The sequence below is a fragment of the Uloborus diversus genome, chromosome 1, assembly GCF_026930045.1.
Source record: "Uloborus diversus isolate 005 chromosome 1, Udiv.v.3.1, whole genome shotgun sequence".
Taxonomy (NCBI): domain Eukaryota; kingdom Metazoa; phylum Arthropoda; class Arachnida; order Araneae; family Uloboridae; genus Uloborus; species Uloborus diversus.
This window is the reverse complement of record NC_072731.1, coordinates 239,314,044-239,337,404: the sequence shown is the minus strand read 5'-3', so window position 1 is coordinate 239,337,404 and position 23,361 is coordinate 239,314,044. Positions and strand designations below refer to the sequence as shown.

Genomic DNA, 23,361 nt, shown 5'->3' with positions numbered 1-23,361 from the left:
CATCCACTGGAGTTAGGGTTGCAATTTTAACTATCAAAATATCACCAAACAGGCACTGACTTCGTGCAAATGTAGAAGAGTAGAAGCAATTTTCACCCGTCATACCTTTACGGGCGATTTTCTAGCTAAACGATAAGCATAATTTATTAATAGAATAGCACATTTTATTAAAACATGTGTTAATCCCTTCAGACCTGGTGTCCGATATACCGGACAACCACTTTAAACAGCTGCTAATCATTTAAAAATTGATTTAATTAGTTTTTTTTTTTTTTTAGTTGACTCTTTACATTCTGCTTATTATAATCTGTGAAATAATTTTTCGTTTTGGGATTGACAACACTGACATATTAGGATTGAGAGATAGAGAATGGCTCATTTTTCCAACCATGGATTTTCATCTGAAAAGCGAGGTTTTTTTTCCTGATTTTTTAAAAAATATATAATCTTTAATTAATCGTTTCAAACGCTTATATTATGTTTTATAATTGTTTGTAGAACATTTTATAATGAAGTTTGTTTGGTATTTTATCGTTTTTGTATATGAAATTTTGATTTCAAAAATATAAGTTTGGAATATTGAACGTGCCATAACTCTTTTAATTTTTCTCCTACAAACTCAAAATTTTGTCTATAAGATACCCTTTACCATAGAACACTGTTTACCAAATATCAACATTTTTGGTCAAATATTTCATAATTCCGACTGAAGGGGTTAAATGACTATACAACCTCAAACCACTTTTTTTTTTTTTTTTTTTTTTTTTTTTTTTTTTTTTGAGCATTTTAAAATTTTATTTCTTTTGTTCGGTGTTTTATATGCTATCTCCTAATCTTAAATTCCAAGTTGTTTTATGGGCAACAATAATCTGAAAACTACCCCCGTTTCGAGCGCAAACGATCTCGACAATGAATGCCACCGATCAAAGTTTTATCAGTCGATAGTGATAATAGAGGGTTGTGTCAACTACAACAAGCACACTTGATTCGAAAGAATGATAAGAAACAATTTCAGAGAGTTAGTTTACTACCGAATGTTGTCACGTAAGGTGAATTAAGGTCGCTTGACTTCGGAGTATTTCGAGGCATGTCTGCAGAACAAGATTAAAACTGCGTAATTTGCCGGAAGTAGGATAGGTGACCGGATATTAATTAAATAAACGCGCCGAAAAAAGCAGAGACGGAAATAGAATTTGTTTCGTTTACACAGTTTGAAATAAACTTTTAAGTCGAGCTTGGTGCTTATGGTTGTTTGGGAAGAAAGTCCTTCTTATACTTCAAGTTAAGCAGGTAATTTTACTCTTTTTATTGTATTATCTTTTAAACAAACAAATAAACTGTACGTTGGTTATAGCAAATGTAACATGTGCTGTTTAATGTTTAAAAACAGATTTTTTTTTAAAATACCAAGCACTTTTCATAATGCACTCAAATGGACAAAATAATTTTTTTGGGTCAGAAAGGACAATTTAAGAATTCCTGTAGTTTTCGAAAATTCCAAGAAAATGACACCACAAACGAAAAAAATGAGGCTCAAGGCATGAAGAGAATTTTTTATCATTATCTAGTTTTCAATCATAACTTTGAGTGTTCAAAGATGCATATTTTTCTTATTGGAATAGTTTGATTTGAAATGACTAGAACCGCACTTTTCTTCATTTGTGGTGTCATTTTCTTGGATTTTTCGAAAACTATAGGAATGCTTAAATTGTCCTTTCTGACTCAGAAAGGTTATTTTGTCCTTTTGAGTTGCGTTATGAAAAGTACTTAGTTTTTTTTTTTATTTTTTTTTTATTCTTTTTAGTGTAAATATATTTTAGAAATAGAATAATTATACACTCACGAAACTTATTACTTCACCTTATTTTTTCATATAAATGCTCGGTACTTAAAAGGAAAAAAATATATATATACATGATATCTAAAACTTTAAGCAGTTGGCACTAAAATGTAATCCTTGTTCGTCTCTAGGATTTATGCTTACTAATTTCATGATTGCTTCAGAGAAGCCTTGATTCAAAATTTTCATTATGATTGCTTTTAACATTACTGTTGCAAGGCAACAAAATTTGTAACAATGGGTTTTATATTTAAACATTTAATGCGGAAATTACATGAAATTTGCTGTTTTCCATCCTAACTGAAGTAATTATTTTATTTTAGAATTTTAATTTTTCAGTCCTAAGTTGAACCTTAAAATTAAGCAAATCATTTAGTGAAATCCCGAAGTCTCTAAGTGGTCTAATTGCAGAGACATAAGCGAAATCAGGCCTCAGATTTCTCCGTGGCAATCAGGCCAAGTATAGTAAAAGTGCTAAAAAAAATTAAAAAAAAGGAAGAAAATGCAATCTTTCGAAAAATTTAGAAAGCGTATTAATTCCTGAAAAATAGAACTATACTAGGTAAAAAAAGAAATAAATAATACTTTCCTTCCAATAATACGGGACCATATATTATTTTCAACAGGGTTCAGCCCCATAAGTCTCAATGGAGATCAATTGATACGTTGGAAAATTTCTGAAAGTAGAATTTTCATGGTAATAAAAAATAGATATTAGTTTAGGGGTACCTGGTTATCCTTCATCAGTTTGCAGGAGAATGGGAACGTTTCCGAAATTTTAAAAGTATTTTTTTCTGAATAAACATGATTAAAAACATAGGATTTGACCATTTTTTTTAAATAATTTGACCAAATTTAATACTTTTTTAAGAATATTTTGATCGGTTCGCAGATTTAATTTCCTTTTTTACACTTCTGTACATGACATCACAAGTGATGAAATGCCTTTCACTGATGCCATTAGCGCAGAGCGCTGAATTTAATTCGCTTCTTTACTCACATGTACTGGCAACGATATGGTTTATAGCAAGCGTAAAGCACAATATTTAACTCGCATCTGAATTATCATAACCTGCAAACGCGGTGGACAGCAAGCGTAAACATTCAGCCCGTCAGTTGAGTGCGCGCCAAAGTTCATCACCTGTATCGTCATAAAGAACACGCCTTATTTTCAAAATCGGAAATTTTATAAATTAATTTAAGGCTAAACGTTTTGAAAAGAAAAGTTTTTCCTCGCTTCATGTTATATCGTTTGCTCATTCTATCAACTTTAGTGACTAAAAGTAGTACTTTTGACTGATGGAAACAACCCCATTCTAACAATAAAAGTCGAAGACTGGTAACTACTGGAGTTTGTCGCTTCAGGAGACCGGAACAATATTGAAAATTGTATTTATTGTCGTTTACATAGGTGTGAAAAGAAGTCTCACACGTATAAACATTGTATTCTTACGTACTGTATGACAGGATATGATTTTCGATCGCAACTTCGATGAAAATCACAATAATTTTCTTAATTATTATTGCTAGAATTCCATTCAATACCTTTTTCGTAACTCTAAGTATTTTTTGCCCTCTTCTATAACATAAAAAAAAATTATATATCGGATAAAAATGTTGGTTATGCTTTAATCCAAATTTCCATTTTTTCTTTTTCTTTTCTTTTTTTTTTTTTTTCCAAGGTATGCTTTATCGAAGGAACGTTGTTGCATTGATGGATTATTAGTAGGTAATTGTTTTAAAACTTTAAGCCGATTATTATCAAAACATATTCCAATCTAGAAGTCAAACAATGTGAATAACTCTTTTGCTCAATTTCTACGAATACAGTCGAACTCGCTTATAATGAGCCTTAATTTAACGGGAACCCGGTTTTAGTGAGGAAATCAGAAATACTTGGTGGGTACAATGTGAAGTCTAGGGGAGCATGATTCGCTTTTAACGAGCAAACCCTGCTTAAAGCGAGCAATATTTTTGTGTTTCGTAAAATTTCTATGACTTCCAGCTCAGCTTATCCTTTTTCTGGTAAATATTAATCAACATATTAAAGTCAACCAAGGTTAGTAATAAATCATAAATCCTGAGAACAAGCGATGACATAACTTTTTTTTTAATTTTGGAGTTAAAAAAAGATTTTTTAATAATGTTTGTGTGTACTGTCGTCCCTCGTATAACACGGTACTTCTACAACACAGTTTCAATATTAAACGGTACGAAACTTTAATTCATAACCACACGATTTTGATGTAACACGAATTTTAAGAGAAAGAATTCAATTTTCGTTCACAGTTTAAAAATGTATGATAACAACTGTTGTAAATTTTTACTTTGTTTTTATGAAACTTTTACGAAAAATTGTCTCTCTTGGGCTCAAAAGTTTGGTGTTCCCGTAGAACACTAACTTTTAACTTTTAAATAGAAACTTGATTTTTCTCATCAGTGTTCTAAAATCAAAAAGGTGAATATTATTTTGTTTCCAATGCAAATTAAGAAAATAACATTAGGATTAAACATAAGCTAAATTTGACTTAATCGTAATATGAAATAAAATACATAGAATAATGCTATTTATTTTATTTTATATTTTGTTTTGTTGTTGTTGCTCAGACGAACTTTATTGCTACAGAAAAGCTCAGATTTTTTTTTCTTATACAATGCGTTTTTTTCTCAGTACAGAAAGAAAAGCGGATAAACTTTTTTCTTCTTGTGCATAACAGTTTTAATTGAGGTATGTAAAATAATTAAGTTCTATCATTTACAACAAGTCTTATTTTTAAATCAGTGGGTCTTTGTATGTTCTGGCTGCCAGTTTTTGTTTGTATGTTCTATTGAGTCGAAATTTCAGCTATCATAAAATTTGCACCTTATGTCTCGGTTTCGATATAACACGGTACACGACATTCCTTCATTTACATTATTTCAAAGTCTCGTGTAACACGGTTTCGATATAACACGGTATACATTGACATGATTTATGATACGTACGTGATTAATTAGGTTAAAAAATGAGTGAAATAACATTCATAAAAGTCTCGTATAACACGGTTTCGATACTAAACGGAACGAATTAACCGTGTTATACGAGGGATACTGCCTGTATATGTGTTTCCCCAAAAACAATGACATAAGAAAGAGACATTCACACAGTTCTAAGCAAAGTAACAAATTTATTTGGTACTGTTCAGTGGTTAAAAAGACGAAAAGAAAAAAAAATGATGACTATGATGAATGTTTATGATTTTTTTCACGAACTCGTTTTTTACGAACACCCGACTGTAACGAGCAAATATCGCGGTCCCATTGCTCTCGTTACAAGCGAGTGTTGAACGCTGGTAAGTGACTGTATAAATTGAAATGAAAAATAGCTGAGGCAGACACGATCTTAAATTTTCTTGGTTTATTGGTTTAGTTTACTTGGTTATACATCATGCCGCAGCAGTCTTACACTTTCTCTTTATGAACGTCCCAGAGATCGCAGTATAAAACTACAATCCCAGGGGCGTTGCCACAGGAAAAGTATGAATATAGAAATTTACATATGCACAGTAAAATACAATCTGTATTAATTTTTTTTTTTTTTTTTTTTGTTAAATATACGTTTCAGAACCCATTCCGGAGATGGCTGAAACCTTGAGGAATGAGCAATGAACCTCATCGTAATCAGCATCATACTTTTTTGTTGTCTTGGTGATGCAGGTAAGAACACCACGCAAAATATTCTAAAGCAGGGGTCTCCAAACCTATGCTCGCGGACACCACTGTGGCCACCGATCGTTTAACCTGTGCCCTCCGCCTCTACAATCGCTTCGAACCATAGGCGTGCACACAGCGGTCACCAGGGGTACCGAGGTACCCCCCCCCCCCCTCCATTAGCGCATAAAAATGAAAGTTAATTCGAAAGTGGCTAAAATTTTACATTTTAAGGTTTATTATGTTCTTACCTCATATGCTTAAAAAAATGTTTTTTTTACTTACAATATTTGAAAATTTTCTGTAATCGAGCAAGTATGGGTGCCTTTCCAAGCGCAATTTCAACCTCCTGGTACAGTGGTACCCCCATTTCTAAAGCCCTGCTCACGCCTATACGTTGAACTTAGTTTCGTTTTCAAAAAATGCTACGTGCAGCAATATTTTTAATGCCCCTGCAATCGTATGTCACGCATTGAAAATCGAAATTTAGCCAAGTATTTTCGCGCATTGAATTTAAGGTAAAAGCTTAGCATAGTGGAAGAGGGAGGAAAGCAATAGAATTTTTTACATTATTATTGCATTTGAATGTTTTTTTTCCCAGCATTCAAATTGCCAAACATTCTAATGGTTAAAAAATCAAAATAGCACACATCTTTTCTGTCCCCGCCATATATCATCTGATTATTAGAAAGTTTTACTTATTTATTTATTTATTTATTTATTTATTTAGAGTTGATTACTACAATTTTTTTTTTGGATATTTCACTCTTTCAAGATGAATTTCACTCCTTAAAAAAATGCAAGGTATTATTCTTTAGCCTAGGAAGCCTCTAGCAATATGTCTGGTTACGTGTAAATTTCTAATGTTTAACTATTAGCTGCCCATAAACAGAAAAAAAGAGCAGCAAATAAAATAAAATCGGTTTTGGTTAAAAAATCTTGTGTGTGGTTTTTTTTTTTTTTTTTTTTTTTTTTTTTTTTTTTTTTTTTTGAGAATGTGAGTACTAGTTAAAATTGAACTTCAAATCATGACTTACAAATAAGCATTTTGAAAGTTACTACGGAGCAGGAAACATCAATATACCTTCTATGAAGCGATGACCAACCAAAGAAATTTTATGCCTAAAACCGTACTGACATTAAAACTTGTATTTTTTACAACCTTGTAGATTTTGTATTTCATTACTTAGAATTTTTTTTTTTTGCAAAAGAATATTAAAAGTAATTTTTATATGTTACATAATACTGTCCAAATGTTAATTCACTGTGGAAACATGAAGAGTGCCCGTATTCGCAAATCCAGAGCTCGAAAACGCTACCTTGCGATGATTAACAATATTACCGAAAAAGGTAAAACATTCCATTCTACGTCTTTTCTTTGGAGTAAATTACAGGCTTCAGACAGTTTATGGTGCAATGTAATTTCAGAAGAATAAAAAAGAAAGCTTCTCACAAACACGATGAAAAATTACTGTTATTCACTAAGCGTCAAAGCATATTGTAAGTTATGGCATTTGCTTGTTTTACCTTTTACCTCCGCCATTATACTGACTCCAACAGACTATAGGGGGCTTTAGCGACCCCTATAGTTTGTTGGAGTTGCGAATTCCAATGGGTATTTCAGAATATGTTCTAATGTACAAAAAGGTTTGGGATCCCTGTTCTAAACATTGAAAATAAGTGAAAATATTCACACTATTTTAGTGTTTAGAACCATTTTTTTAACTAATTAAGCCTGCCAAACATACCAAATTGTGTGCGCACGTTGTTAAAGAAAAGGATTTCTCTTACTGGGGGCGAAGAGGGAGAGTTTTTTTTTTTTTTTTTTCAATCAATTCAAGGGGGTTTTTTCGAGTTGTAATTTCCGTTTGTTTTGCATATTTTCAACAATTTTTTCTGAATCATTTTTCCCTTGGACATTTTTCCTCATTCATTTTTAAAATGTTGTATCGTGGCAGCAAAATACTTGCGTAAACTTTGTTAGCGATGCTCAAGCATTCAGATTTACAACCTGCGTAGGAAGTCAAGTATTCAAGAAACAATTAAAAACAATTCATGTTAACTGCTGAAGCATAGTTTAAACATCAGCGAAATTGAAACAAAATTTCAGTTTTTGCTCGCTTTAGATTTTTGCTTCATTAAATACTTTGCTTATTATAACATTTTTTCCTGCGTTAAAAAATAATTCCGTGTTACTGGTAAATTCTTTTGCCATAATGTCACATTACCTAACATATTTTAAAATTCTATCTTAGTTTAATATCAAGTTCTAGTTAGTTACGAAGCTCCTAGACACTTCGTTTCAAGAGAAATAAATAAAAAAATTGTGCAGAGAAGTAAAAAGAAATAACAAACGTTTTATCGCACAAAATTACAGATTAGTGCATGCACGTGTATCGAGGTTTCAAGAAACCCTTTATTCAATGCAAAATAGTAAGCTTTTAGACGTAAAGATATCCGGTAAAGACATCCAGCTTTTACCGAATGTCTTTACATCCTAACGTTCACTATTTTACATTGAAAAGGGGCTCTTTGAAACTAGGGTTTCCAATCCCGATCCCTGCGGGATCCCGCAGGATTTTTAGCTGGATTGGTCCCCCAGGAATTCGCTCAAAATCCCGCGGGATTCCCAATCCCGCAAATTGTTTTCCATTCAAGTGTTTTTCAGCTTTTGCCGCTCATAAAACGATTATTTTCACAAGCATCATCTGAAGTTCGAATCTTCTTCATATATCTGCAAGAAGGGCAGGTAAAACTGCATGTCTTATATGACCAACAACAGATTTACCATTTTAGAACAGAATAAAAATACATTATATTTTTCTGAGAATGAATTGGTAATCTCATTTTCGGAATTTCCAATTTTCATACGTTCAGCATATGAGAAAATGCGTAAAACTTATGAGCATTTTAAAAACCATCAATAAAATTAAAAATCCAGTAAATTACGCTTAAAAAAATAGAGAATGTGTATTACATATTCTAAAAATCGCTGAGTAGCCTTAATGCCATGTTGGCTTCTGTAAACTTGAGTCATGTATTCAAAACCTAAAAGTTACAAAAAGTGCTCTGCAAAGAAGAAAGCAATGAAAAATCTGACATTATTTATGTATTTTGCACGACTTTAAAAGGGGTGACAAAAACTTGTATGAAACACGGGATGACTCTCATGACAGTGCTGTAAGTTAAACTGCTCAGGGGCGTGAACAGAAGTTTTGGTGCCCGTCACAAAATTTTTTTATGCCCCCTCCCCTTCATATTGTTATACCCCTATATTTCACCCATCATTTTAAAAATACTGGATCACCTTCAGACACGGCCCCTGCCATCAGGTGTCTCATATCCCCCCCCCCCTCTGTGCACACCCCTGAAGCTGCTCATGGTTTGAATTCCTCTTTAAAGTGTGAAGTAAAATTAGCGAAGTTATTCAAACACTTTTACTGAAACTGTAACTAGGTGAAATGGTGAAATCAAGTATATTCACCCCTCGCTGTAATGAATCAAATTCACTGACATAGTGAACAACGTTAATGAAGCAACAGAGGTATCGTCAATGCAAGTTAAATTGGATAAAGCAAAACACATATCCAACAGACATGGTTTTTGTCCGAAATTTGCAGTTCTTGAGCAAAAACCCCGCATAAGAAAAGAAAAACCTATTTCAAAATGTGATAAAGTTCATGCGGATCTTTTTCTAACTGTCCACAATATCTTAATTTTAGTAAAACCAATTGCAGTGGAGCCACAGCACGTGTTTTCATCAAGTTCTTTATTTTTAGAGTAAAAATCCCTTACCATCCCATACGAGCGGCACACTTTTGCTTACCAAAGGATAAATCCTAATTAGGATCTGACTTTGCAGTGCTTAACAATTGTTGTACGGAATTCAAGTAGACTACTAATTCAAGTAATAAAAGCAGTTCACTTTAAAAAGCACAACTTATTCTCTTTTTCATAAAAAAATTAATTTTTTGAAGAAAAAAGTCAATCCCACGGGATCCCGAGATCCCGCGGGATTGGCACTTTACAATCCCGGAGTCCCACGGAACTGAATTCGGCGTGGGATTGAAAACCCTATTTGAAGCCTCAAAACATGTGTCTGCAGTATCCTAATTTTGAGCAATAAAACGTTGATTATTTCCTTTTACTTCGTTTCATAACCGCTTGTACATTATGTGTGTTACCAAGGTTGTGTTAATCGAATTAGTAGACAATGATCCCTTCTTCATTATAACAGATTTCCGGGTTATTCTGGAGCGTAATTGCCGAGACCTATGGAGCTACCAAAGTATCCGGCATTCTGGGAATTACGAGATAGATGTAGACGGCGATGGTCCGCTTGCTCCGATATGGGTTGAATGCGACATGGGTGACGGAAGGGACCCTCATCAGGTAAGAAAACAATCAATGGTCGTATCTTAAACTTACTCGAACCGAAATAATGTCACAAAATTATTTGAAGCACAAAGAAGTAAAAGAATGTGAGGTGTAAGTGCCAATTTAAAATTTTGATGAACCTATATTACAGGTGTCAACAGAACCTGACCTCTGTTTTGGGGCTAGAGAGAGTACTAGCAGTCTTGATAGTTGCTGCTCTACGACATGATTTTGAAAAACTTTTCAATGGAAGCATACCTTGGATGTGTTTTACTCAAAACTTTAAAAAGTCCACTTACATCTGTTTGCTTCTCACTGCCTCATTTGGTATTTTTACTTTCAAAAACACTATGATGCAGTTTTTTAATTGCTACTAAAGCAATACATGGTTTTTATTCTTTATAAACATCTTCTCAGGACTTGCACAACTGTATGTTTTATGGAATATATAGCACACGACTATTTTTTTTCTTAAACAGGTCTTTGTTTTGCAGCATGTTATTACGGCTGCTCTTCGGAATCTAGTTTGTATGATGACAAAAGGAAGTTAAAAGAATGATTAAACCTAAAATATTGATCAAGTTATTTACAGATCTTTTAAGAATGAAAAATTTATGCAAAAAAAGTAAACGGTGAACAAATGAGATTTCTAAACCACGTTTGGTAAAAAATTAACTAAATGCACAGTAAGATTTTTTGAGAGAATTTTTTATAGCTTATTTCGATTATAATTGAATAAAAGTATCAAAAAAAACGTGGTACTTAATACTAACACTTTAGAATATCGAAGTTATTTGTTAGTCATTATTAGTGTGCTTAAGAGGTTTTTTTTCCTTGAAGGTCCTGACAGTAGTTCATCACGATACTGAAAATCCAGTGGATGTGAGAGGTTACGAAGCTGCTGGTGCATACATTAAGAATATCTCGTACAAGAACGCCACAGAGGCACACCTGATGGCACTTATTGATCTTTCATTCTCTTGCCAACAGTACATAAAATGGGCTTGCAAAGGTTCGATGTTCGGGTTTTGGTATCCTCCTGATCTTGATAGCTGGTAAGTAGAATATCAATTATGTACATCATAATAACGTTCTTTAACCTCTTCAGAGTTGAATTTTGTATTTCAAACCATTCCTCCAGGGTTAGTTTACAATTGACTAGGTTACTAAGTTTTAAATTATAAGTAATTTAGTCAGTTGTGAAGGTCCTGGACTTCGGGGTACAGATTTGAGTGCTTGGGCATCATAGGTACGTGAACCAATTTTAGAGATACGATCGAAAACAATTTTGTTACACAATAGTTATATTGTTGTAATAATTAGTAAAAAAGTGGACGCCCTGTTCAGGCTAAAGCAATATCACTTTCAAGTGTATTTTCTTTCTGACTTATATCAGAATGCCATTGTAATGCTTGTTTCAAGCACATACTAATGTTTTCAAGAATTCGTTTCTTCTATCAATGATTCAGATTTTCATTCTGAATTAATCGACCTTGTATGCAGCATGAAAAAAAAAATGAGAATTTAGGTTATTTTCTATTTTTTTTTTTTTTTCATTATTCTTCTTGATTAGTAAATTATAGAAGCTGCTTTTAAATTCCTTTTGAGCATATTGTATTTGCATTAAGTACTTCGGCGGAAGAACTTCAGTATAAGAATCTTTAATGGTTGTAAAAGAACACGTGCCTGAAGTAAATTCAAACAACTAGAAAAATTCAGATCAGCCGTGTAGCGAGCTCAAAACAGTAAAGGGATGGACCCGTTCTTCCGCCGATCAGGGAAGTCGATCCCTTCCCTCCGATTCTAGAAGCCATGTAATTATGCATTTTGTTCTTTTTTCCTATAAAATGCATTGCATTAAGTGAAAATACCGGAAACTTCCCCACCTTGTCCCCAACTGAATGCGGCCACTATTCAGATTTCCCTTGTTACCGTATTACCCCGCATTATCAGTCATGCCGCAAAATTCAGGTGTCACCAGATTTTCAATAACACTTTCCTGGTCCTTTCCGGCATGCCGGAAAAATCGAGGTTAGGAAAAAAAATAATGCTGCAAAAAATATATGTTCCGCTTAAAAATGAATAGGTATACGTTCTATGCCTATCTTATTAGTATTAATAAACAGTTTAATTTTGTAAAAGTATTTACTGACAATGTCAGTTGTTATTTTAACAAGAAAAATATTTTTTAATACCGAATAATTTAAACAGAAAATATTAAAACTAAGTAAGCAATCATTTAAGCAGTAAGTTACCACCCCTAAACCAGTGCTAAAGAATTTACCATTGCTATTCAATAAATAAAGTTAAACTTACCTCCCTAAAAGGAACATAAAAATATTTATTTAAAAAACTTATGAACAATTTGCAGTAACGATGATTGCTCCTGAATTAATTACTTTATTGGCATATAATTTAATCCATTAATAACGACCTGCTGTAAATATCAAGCACGCATTATATTCAATACACTTTTTTTTTTCTTTTTGAAAGAAGGTTACTTTCAGGATTTATTTTTTTACCCCTTAAAGTGGTTTGCTTTCTGAATGAAACCGAATGGGGAAATTAACTTTTGTTTTGTTGCAAAATAAACCTCGAGTTGTCCGGCATGCCGGAAAATTCGAATTTCCCGCCACGTTGGTCAACCTTGCTTTTTTCCAGCATGCCAGATAATGCGGGTTAATACGGTGAATTAAATGACACTTCTTTACTGTGTTGAAAATTAAAAACGAGTTTTAAGAATGCTGAAACGCTTTATGTTAATTGTAAATTCGTGTTATTCTTTTCAAAAGGTGGGTTGGAAGAAACTGGAAGCCTCAATATTATTGGGGTGGTGCGGAAACAGATAGCAGTAGCTGTGGCTGTCACCCTTACTGCCATCCGACTGAAAAGAACAGGAACAGCACCTGCAACTGTGATGCGAACAAGAAACTCATTTGGCTAGAAGATTCCGGATTGCTGTTGGATTCAAGCCGCCTTCCTGTGCTGCAGTTGCGATTTGGTGACACTGGTGAATCCAATGAAGCGGGGCAACACACATTAGGGCCTCTAATTTGCAGGGCTGGTGGGCATAGAGGTAAGAACTACCGATGAGGAGTTTTCATTACCATTGAATTTCAAATTGCTATTTCAAGTTTGATGAAATTTTATAACTGGAAATTAAACCTGAATTGCACACAACACTGTTGGAAAATGCACAAATGTACTTTCTGTGATTAACAAGCGGTAAACAATTTTAGACTTGCGATTGCAATGAGAACTATTCTTCATCGTATTGGAATTCGTAAGAACCGAAATTGCCAACTTTGAGTTATATATGCAGATAGTGAGGGGACTCATATTGGAAGGTATTGCTTTAGAAATGGAGGGCTATTGTAGCCCTTGGCGCCATAACGTTGGAGGTGTCATAAACCTCACTTGTATAAAGCAATTTTTATTCAAAGCTATTTACAGCTAGTTATTTAAATGAGCATTTCTAAAAAACAATTGGAACTTGCCAATATTTAAGGTTTATCTATTTTGAAAATTCGACTTTAACGAATTTCAGTCCGTAATATCTTTTATCCGTTAATATTTAGTTTTGGTGTTGGAATTTAGTTTTCCGTCAGAAAATTTGTCTTTTTCTGTCACTTTATTGTAAAAAAAAATTCGATTTAATTTCTGTTTTTAATCTCGAATAAAGGATAGGAAATGGTTTTAAAGTTTCCTACTCAGAAATTACACTTACTACTCCAAGTGCCAAACCTCTTAAGCACTTTTTCTGAATTGAAAAATGTTACAATTTTCCTGGTAGCGGGTTCCTTTTGGAGAACCCTTTCCCAAAGTGTTTTTTAAGTAGTTTCTTGCAATCAAATTTGTTTTCCAGCTCCGAGTACGGAAAAACAGGGAAATTTGATATTAAAAGTTGAAAAATGCTTTTACTTAGCGACACCATTTGCATCAAGTTTTACTTAAGGTGTTAATTATATTTTTTTTTCTTACAGAAATCGTCAAGAAAGATTTAAAAGCTCCAATTCAAATAACTACACCAGGCTACAACGATGGAAAGTATCCTCCCCCGTTTTACCGTTACACTTGGTCAGTCAAAATACCTGCTGGTGAAACAATGGAGTTGGTATTTCCGGAATACGACGTCGTACACTACGGTTCGTACAATGCAGTACCGGAATGTCGGAGTGTCGTGACAGTGCGCGCGGAGGAGGAAAACGCCAGAGAAACTGTGGTGATCATGAGGCAGAAAAGTCCACCCTATTATGCTTCCGAAGGATCGCAAACCACTGTAAATATAACGCTCACCACCTGTAATCAAGATGCTAATGTACCTTTGGGGAAAGGATTTAAAGCCTACATTAGAAGAACAGGTAAGCTTGGTTCAAAAGACTGATTTTGCGATGAACTGTGAATGCACGCTGCTCTAAAAAAGCGTAGCTTGGTAATATCAAAATGTTGGTAACACTTTATACTACAAGAAAAGAGAGCATGACTGTATCAAATTTTGCAATGTCTAAACTGTAACTACAAAAAGGGTACCGTGAAAAAGTCGACATGATTGTTAGTAAAAACGTTTACTGTAAAAAATATTGCACAATATACCGAGATGAACATTAGTTAAGTTGTATTTAATCATGCAGAAAACTGCATTGGGTTCTTCTATCAAATATAATTTAATTATCACGATTGGCTTAGATCAGTGGTGCCCAACCTTATTTTACTCATAGGCCGTACTTCGTATTAAGATGTTTGTCGTGGGCCAGAACGCATCCCCCCAATAGCATGGGAAAGCATTAAAAAGAATGGGAAAGAAGATTGTTTGGGAAGTTTACAGAACACAGTTTTCAATTGGGTTCTCCTATCAAATTTGATTTAACTCTCACGATTGGCTTAGAACTGTGGTGCCCAAACTTATTTTACTGATAGGCCGTACTTCGTATTAAGATGACTCTCACGGGCCAGAACGCATTCCCCCGATAACATGGGAAATCATTAAAAATAATGGGAATGAAGGTTGTTTTGGAAGTTTCCAGAACACAGTTTTCAATTCTTTATATTATACAGAATAACGAGCCACATAGGTTAGCTTCACAGGCTACGTGTGGCCGGCGGGCGGTAGGTAGAGTGACATTGACTTAGATCATCGATACGACCGATCATCATAGGTTTAGCACATGTTTAAAAAAAAAATAGTCTTCATTTTTCCTTCAGGCACCTACAAAATTAATTTTATTTCAATAGTATTCTTCGAAGAAACGTAAAAAAATAGTTAGTCAGTTAAATTTAAACATTATTGTGTGTTGAGTTTAATTGGTAAGAATTAAGTGATAAAACTTTCTCGATTATTCAATGGAATCTCGGGTCACAATTTTTTTCAAGAAATTCTATCTCCGTGCCGATACGATCTAAATTTCCTTTTTAGCAGATATACTGTCTGACCACGGCCTATATGGAAAAAATAATATCCGGTTTACAGGCGGAAATGGACGTGTCTATTTCTTTTCAGAGATATTAGTTTTTCTGATAAAGATGTGCGCGTTTGCCCCTTAATTATTTTGACTCAGTTTTTTTTAACGACAATTTATTCACTGCAATAATTTTAAATCAAAACTAAACTCAATCGATATTCTCACTCAAAAATTAATTCATTTATTTTGTTTACAACATAATTTTGAGCTTACGATTTTGCTTTTAAATTTTCGAACGAAATGAAAACATTTTATTTTATTTTTGTTGCTTCCATACTTCCATTTGTTTTCACTCAATTTCCCCTCAATGAAGGCAATAAATAAATAAGGCCCTAGTAAAATTATGAAACACACGTGCATCAAAATCCCATCGCTATTTTTCCATCTCCCCTGCTAGATTCATTCAGATGGAATCATCTTAACCTGTCCGATTGCCAAACTACATACAATCTGTGGTCAAACAGTGTGCCTGTGATGTTTAATATGGTTATTACTCTGATTAGCTTGTAACATTACAAGCTCTTAATTGATGCTTCTTAAACTACTGCTTTTATATTTCAAAAGTTGCTTTTATTCTTAAAGCTTTCCAGTGAGCTTCCACATAAATAACAATTAGTCTTTTTAATAATGAATTGCAGTTTTTCATCAAATACTTATTGCATGACATTGATTTGAAAGAAAAAAGTTTCTCCGGCAATCAGGAAAAGCGGATAAAAATAAAACATAAATCTATAATGTACATTTTGTTTTATTCTTTTTAACTAAACCTAATCTAAGTAAATCACGGTTTTTCCCCTATAGTTTTAAAATATTATATTTAATAAAGAGACTAAACTATAAATAACTAAGCAATACAGTAAAACCTGCAAAGTTGGCCACCCTTGTAAGTTGACCACCTGTTTAAGTTGACCCTGCCCGGATTTAAGGGAGGGCAGGCGGGGCTACCTGCCCCGGGGCCTCCACAACTAAAGGGACCCCACAATAAAATTTTTACAAAATATCCTAACTTTCACGGGCAGCAAATTTTACGTTATTTCTCCCCTATAAATAATAATATAAAAAAAAAATAAATAGCAGTAACTTCAGGATGTATTTACTATTAAAGTGCTGATCGAAAATATCGGATATATAAATATATATGAAAATATTCGGATATATATCAAAGTATCGGATATTTTCGAAAATAGGATGATCTTTTCGAATCTGATTAGGGGCCTCCACTCCTTCGTTGCCCCGGGGCCTCCAGACTTCCAAATCCGGCTTTGAGTTGACCACCAAAGTAGTGCACCGCAAGTGGTCAACTTACACAGGTTTCATTGTAGTTTGGTTTTCATCTATTTGCTTCTATTTATTTTTAGAATGTGCCGGATGCAATCCTGGATTAGGCCAAAATAAAGGAACCACTTATTGCAGTGGTGTGTGTGGAATTATAGCTTCTGAAGAGTAAGTAGTTAAAAATGCTTTGAATTCATTTTTGTAAAATTAAAGTCCAAAATTTCTTTTGATTAACAGTTAACTAAACATATTTGTGTGCATGTTTCCTTTCACACACAGATATCCATTCCCACCCAACTATTATTTTTCGTCTGAAGCTTACAGCGACTATAACCACACTTGGGTACTGCGTGTGCTTCAGCATTATGTAGTAGAACTAGAATTCAGTGATTTCGACATTCCAGCTGTTCCGGGCTCACGGAACTGTACCCCCGAAAGTGGCATTCTTTGGATTTACAATGGCGAAGGGGCCAAGAAACAGAACCTGATTGGTGGATTTTGTAATTTAAACCGAGAAGGAACAGTTTATTCAACGTCAAACGTGATGACTTTGGTTTTTGCTACGAGATGGAGAAAAGTTGGAAATGGAAGGGGGTTTTATGCCGTTTACAGAGGAGTGAACCAACCGCCACCAAATCAATTTCGTAAGACATTTCCTTTTATTTAAGTTTTGAAATTTCACTCTACATATTTTTTTCTTTACTATACTATGCGAAATAAATGCTTCGTTAGACCAGTGAAGCTACTTTTATAATTTTTTTAATACCTCAATGTTTTTCGAACATTTTTAGAATAGCATTCTCCTTCAAGAAGTAAGTTTCGCCGCCATTTAAGTCTTCAAATTACGTTATCAGCTTCATAGAAAATAAATTTTCTAACGTTCGCTTCAGAGAGACCAAAAATCCTCATAGTGAGTTTCCCCCATGTAAAAAGATACATTTTACCCTCATAATAACAAGTGTTAAAAATATCTTTTAGCTTTATGGTTTATCACAGAACTATTTAATACTTAAATTTTGTAACTGGTTTTTTCAGCAAAGAAAATTCATTATCTACTTTAACGAAATACTTGCCAGAAACTTTGACCAAAAACATTTATTTCGTCAGTATTATTTCTTCAAAAACTTGTAAATATGTTAAAATAACGCAAACACAGTACATCACTTTTTAATCGCGGATTTAAACCTCTCAATTGTAAGCAAGAATAAAAAATTTAATTGCACGAAAAACAACCTTTTTTTCGTTATTTCCAACATAACATCAATCGTATTTCAGTTTAAAAAAAATTGAAATTCACATCATTCAGATGGCAAGGAGTTAGTTCATTTGAACATTCTCGACTGAATTGAAATCCTACTGCAATTTCGCATCGTGAGAACCAGCCGTCTCCATCTGTTGGGAAAATAAGCAAAAGGAGATCTGCTGATTCTGGTTTCACATGATATAATGACTGCCAGCCCGTTTGCAATGCAATAGATCGGAAAATGGATTAGCCAATATGCTTCTCCATTAGAAACAAACAAGTGAGCAATAAATTCACAAAAAACCTTTTTTTTTTTTTCACTTCAAGTTCCTTCAGTTAAAAGTACTTCTTTTAGTCATTGAAATGGATAGAATGAGCAAAAAAAAAAAAAAAACATTTACCCAGAAAATACTTTCATTTCCCACCGGGTTTTTTTTTTAATTAATATTTTAAAATATCCGATTTTTCAAACAAGGCGTAGTCTTGATGACGTCACAAATGATGCACTTTGCCGCATCTTTCTACTACGTTTCTACGTTATGATAATCAAGCAGCGAATTAAATATTGCGCTCTGCGCTTGCTATCAGCCATATCGTTGCCAAAACAAGTGAGTAAAGATGCGAATTAAATATTTTGCACTGTGAGTGGCAAACCTGAATGGCATTTCATCATTTGTGATGTCATCGGCCGAAGCCGTAAACAATGAAAGCGCTCCGATTTAAGTAATTTTTTTAAAATATTAAACGCAAGCAAATTTATCAAAAATGGTCAGATCCTATGTTTTTAAGCATACTCTTTCATAAAAAAAAACTTTTAAAATTTTGGAAACGACCCAATGCTGTACTCAATCGTTCTTTCTTTGTTTCAGTAGAGTTATTGATAATTGTTTGTTTAGAGTCAAGGCAAACCTATTAGGGTTACAAAATAATAAAACTTGTCTTAACAGAAAGCATCATCTTAATGCCGATTTCTCTACTTTCCATCTCAATACCTTTTCATTTTCAAATGAAAAAAAATACATACATTACAGTAAATGATTTATCGAATTATTTTTACTGTTTTTAGCCACCTCAGCTCATACGATAAATATTGCTGAAGGCAAACCGAGTAAACAAAATACAACTAAGGACGGTCGTAGTGCTGATCTTGGTGTCGATGGAAGTACAACTACATGTACCGCCACGAATTTCGAGCAGGATCCCTGGTGGCAAGTGGATCTTCAAAAGCGATATTTGATTTATGGATTTGAATTACATAGTGCTAAAACGCAGGTGAGAATATTGTATTTCCAGCTGACAACTTTCTGTGACTGTTTGTATCAAGGCGTTGCCAACGGGTTTTAAGAGAAAATTATCAGATCATTACAAAGTTACAGAAAAAACTAGAAAAAAATATTAATCGCAGAAGCAACGTAAAGTCAAGAAATAGATACAGGCAGTAGCTAACTTTGAATGTATGGTTATTAAATAACATTCCATTTCCGCCTGCAAACCGAATGTTTGCCTCTCCATACAATCCGTTATCAGACAGGTTATTGTGTCCTCTTTAGTTCTTAAAAGTGAAGAAATGTTGTATCTGTAGTACTTTAACTAGATAGAAATACACAAACTATACATCAAAAGAAATATCTTTGATTTTCTGAAAGCTTATGCATGATATTTTGCATTTGATGTTATTTACATTAACCCAACCTGGAACTATAACATGACAAAACTCCACTGGAACCTAAAATCCACCAAAAAACGGAGGCAAATTAGGTTCAAAAGAACTTGCTGAAGTGAAAATTTCTGAACTACCTACGTGCTGTTATAAACAGCAACTTTGAAACTCATTTTCTGAGCGAAAAATGTCCAACAAAAGCGTTGTTCTGAATCAAGCTCTACAAAGAAACCGAAAAAACACAGTTGCACATTTATTTAATTTTTCTAGCATACAATCGAAACTACAAAAGAAATGCATGTATTGCACTCCTCATGAACCTCCTAGTCTGAGCACTATCAAAAAAAGCGAGCCACTTTGTTTTCTTGGTTATTACTTATGTCATAGCCAAAAGCATGCTGATTAAGATAAAATAAAATAAAAATTTAAAAGTCTTACACTATATTTTGCAAAATGTATTTGCAGTTTTTTATTCTTTAATCTTTACTAATAATAAAGTTCAAAGTTTGTCTGGATATCTGTCCGGATGTCTCTCTGTGACGCGCATAGCGCCTAAACCGTTCAGCCGATTTTTACGAAGTTTGGCACATAATTAGTTTATAGCATGGGGCTGTGCACCTTGAAGCGATTTTTCGAAAATTCGATTTTGTTCTTTTTCTGTTTCAATTTTAAGAACATTTTACCGAGCAAATTATCATAACGTGGGCGAGTAAATTTAAAAATTATCTTAATGTGGAACCGTGACATGTGCAATCAAATGAACATAGCAAATTGGCCAGAAATTCATCATCCATTATTTGTAAAGAAACAGGCGAACCAAATGACCTTTTAATTTTCTACTAAGGGCAAAGCCGTGCGGGTACCGCTAGTGGTAAATAAAAGATTAGGACGGGATGCCTCGAAGTAGTAAACCATCGGCTTCATAAGGATATAAATTGCCTTTTTTTCTTCTTTTCAGACAGCTAACAGTAGTAGTTTAATCTGGCCAGATGGACAATATGGGCTTCCAATGCCTGTGTCCGGATGTCCTACTGGAAGAGATTTTCAATGGCAGACCGGTTACCGGTTTCAGGACATGCATTACGACATTGTGCAAGATGATAAAGTTGAACATTGGTCTCCAGGAATGCTTTTAAAAGGTACGTTTGTACTTTAATAGTTATTACTCAATTTTTTTCTGTGTTGAAGCTAGTACAAAACTAGATATATATATATATATATATATATATATATATATATTTTTAATTTCAAACCTTGCAGGTGGTCTTCAGAAAGTGTCGGTCGGTGGAGTCATCCAAAGGAGAGGAGTCCAACAACATTTTTGCATGAAAACCGCTTACTCTTCTTATTCTGGAACAGCGCGGTCATGGCCTGCTGGGGAATATTGCATATTCCAGTACGGAGATCAATGTCCACCAAACTTTAAGAGTGGATACATAACATGGAGGGATACTTTGAAATCAGCAGTTTCTTCGGACAGCACCGTTCACGACTATACCCCTCGTGGCAGATACACGCCCCAAACCACAACCATTTATTTTTGTTGTAGGGATGACGGCAGTGCAGAGAATTTGATCGAACTTCCAAAAGATGCTCCATTCTATCTGCTTATGTACGGGAAGTCGTGTCAGAAGGTGGAGGGCATGTCCGAGAGGGAACAGTTCTTTCACTTCAATGAAGCGGTCCCTCCTGGAGCACATTTCATGCCTTGGAACAAAGAAGATAGGATTGATGGTATTCCTAAATACAAAAAGCCACATCCAAGACTGGATAAAAGTCGCTTTGAAAAAGGGATCGCCCTCTACTATTGTTACTATGATATATGTAAGTTTCATTCATTTTTAACGCCGAACTTGTTTTGAGGATTTTTTGTGTTTTCGTAACTATTATAGTGCATTTAAATTAAATATGTTCGATGCGAAAGTTCATATGATCAACAAATATCCATCAATCATTAATAAGCTATGTATGAGCGTTAAGCTTTATTAACTGAATTTTGCGAAGTGATTAAAAATCTGGTCTAACTCTGAATTTGCTCGAGTAAAAAGACTTATAAGGAATTAATACTTTGTACATTTTAGCTAACTTCAGCCCATTGTTTAAGAAATAAATAATTTTTAGTTTCTTAAATGTAAAAAATACAAATTGTAAGAATTTGTCCCGAATATTTCTTTTAAAATGAGGCAGTGGGAAGCAAAGGGATGAAGTGGATATTTCAAGTTTTGAGTAAAATACGTTTAAAGATAACGTCCGAAGTAGGCTTTCTTTAATTTTTTTTCTAAATCCTGCTGAACAGCAGCACCTACCAGGGTGACTAGTACTATCTTTTAACCCAAGACAGAGGAGTAGTTCCCCCACTATTTGTACTGGTTATCTGTAAATTTTTAAATTTGCCACTTGCATCCCTTTGCTTCTCACTGCCCCAAATGTAAATCATATGTTTTACATAATGTTTCCGCACAACTAGAAAGGAAACTAGAAAGGTTTGACCCATGAGATGTTTTCCATGAAAAAGATATTTATGGGAAATTTTAGACACATTATTGGTTGACCAACCACACAACAGTATTTTGCAGGGCGAAACCATTTCAGAATTATCACTGGTTTTCAAGAAATTTAGTGTTAAATAATACTGCACCTTTCAAGTAATACTGGAAAATTTTGGAATTTGTTGAGTTTTAACCTCCAGTTTTGAGGGAAATGAATTTTAAAAGTATCCATGTTTTAGTCCATTTTCTAGCTATATGTTGATATGCAGTTGTTTTATAGAAATTTAATCTAAGTTGCTAAAAAATTAAGGTAAACAAAAGGAAGAGAGCTATGACCCAAGCTCACTAGGGAGACATGACCCAAAGACTAATTTGATGCTTTTTCAATGAATATTTGTTTGTGAATAGCTAAAATATTGTGATTTAAATCTAATGATTTGATTTTATTGATCTAAGTTGCTAAAAATTTAAAGTAAACAAAAGAAAAATACCTAGAGAGCATTGATTCAAGCTAGCTAAGGAAATTTGACCCAAAGAATAATATGAAGCTTTTTTTTTAATTTGATGTTTTTTCAATGAATTTTTGTGTATGAATAACTAAAATACTGCGATTTAGGCCTAATGATTTTATTTCATGTAAGTAAAAATTCTAATATTGTGAATATAAAGGTCTGATATTTTTTTAACTTAATTAATAACTAAAATATTTTGGTGCAATAAATTGCTTTTATTTGCCAAATAACTAAAATAATAATTATCTTCAAGTCTAATGATTTGTTACTTATTAAAATATCTGAAATATTGTTTAGGTCTGAGCTGATAAAGTTTTGAATTAGACTTCTGCTTTTTCTGCTGATGTGGAGGTAGATTCATTGTAAAAAAATGTGTAACACTTCACCTAAAGAGTGACCTTTTGTTCCTTCACTTAAAGTATCATTTATTAACGCAAAAAACACCATCAAACCTGCGTTTTTGATTTCAGTATCTATGAGTTTTATTACATTTATGAAGGTGGGTCATGTCTTCCTAGGTGTTGCGTCAAGTTTCCGTAGATCTAGAGACACTTGATCCATGTGCAGAAGTGAGGAATATATTTTTTGTTTTATAACATTTGTACTTAGACTTATGCTATTATTTTTAGCCATAATAATATGCAAAATGACAAACTATTTATGTATATTTTTTATTTCGTTGTAACTATTCTACAAAATAAAATGGAAAATAAAAAACCAAAAATTGGTTCAAGTTCCCCTAGGTTCCCCTAAACAGTTTTTGTAACATTCTAAACCATGTCAAAAATCTAAACCTTAGACTTCAAAGCTTCTTAA

General features: G+C 33.6%; 1 protein-coding gene across 1 annotated transcript in view; it reads left to right on the top strand.

The window, feature by feature from the left end:
- The first annotated feature begins 9,703 nt into the window (after positions 1-9,703).
- The window catches only part of LOC129219482 (uncharacterized), a 69,362-nt gene continuing 55,704 nt past the window's right edge, over positions 9,704-23,361 (top strand). The window contains exons 1-9 of the mRNA XM_054853869.1: positions 9,704-9,922; positions 10,748-10,962; positions 12,700-12,983; positions 13,891-14,268; positions 16,725-16,809; positions 16,921-17,289; positions 18,958-19,176; positions 20,520-20,683; positions 20,805-21,368. Coding sequence (XP_054709844.1) covers positions 9,704-9,922; positions 10,748-10,962; positions 12,700-12,983; positions 13,891-14,268; positions 16,725-16,809; positions 16,921-17,289; positions 18,958-19,176; positions 20,520-20,683; positions 20,805-21,368 — 2,497 coding nt within the window. The remainder of the gene's footprint in view (positions 9,923-10,747; positions 10,963-12,699; positions 12,984-13,890; positions 14,269-16,724; positions 16,810-16,920; positions 17,290-18,957; positions 19,177-20,519; positions 20,684-20,804; positions 21,369-23,361) is intronic.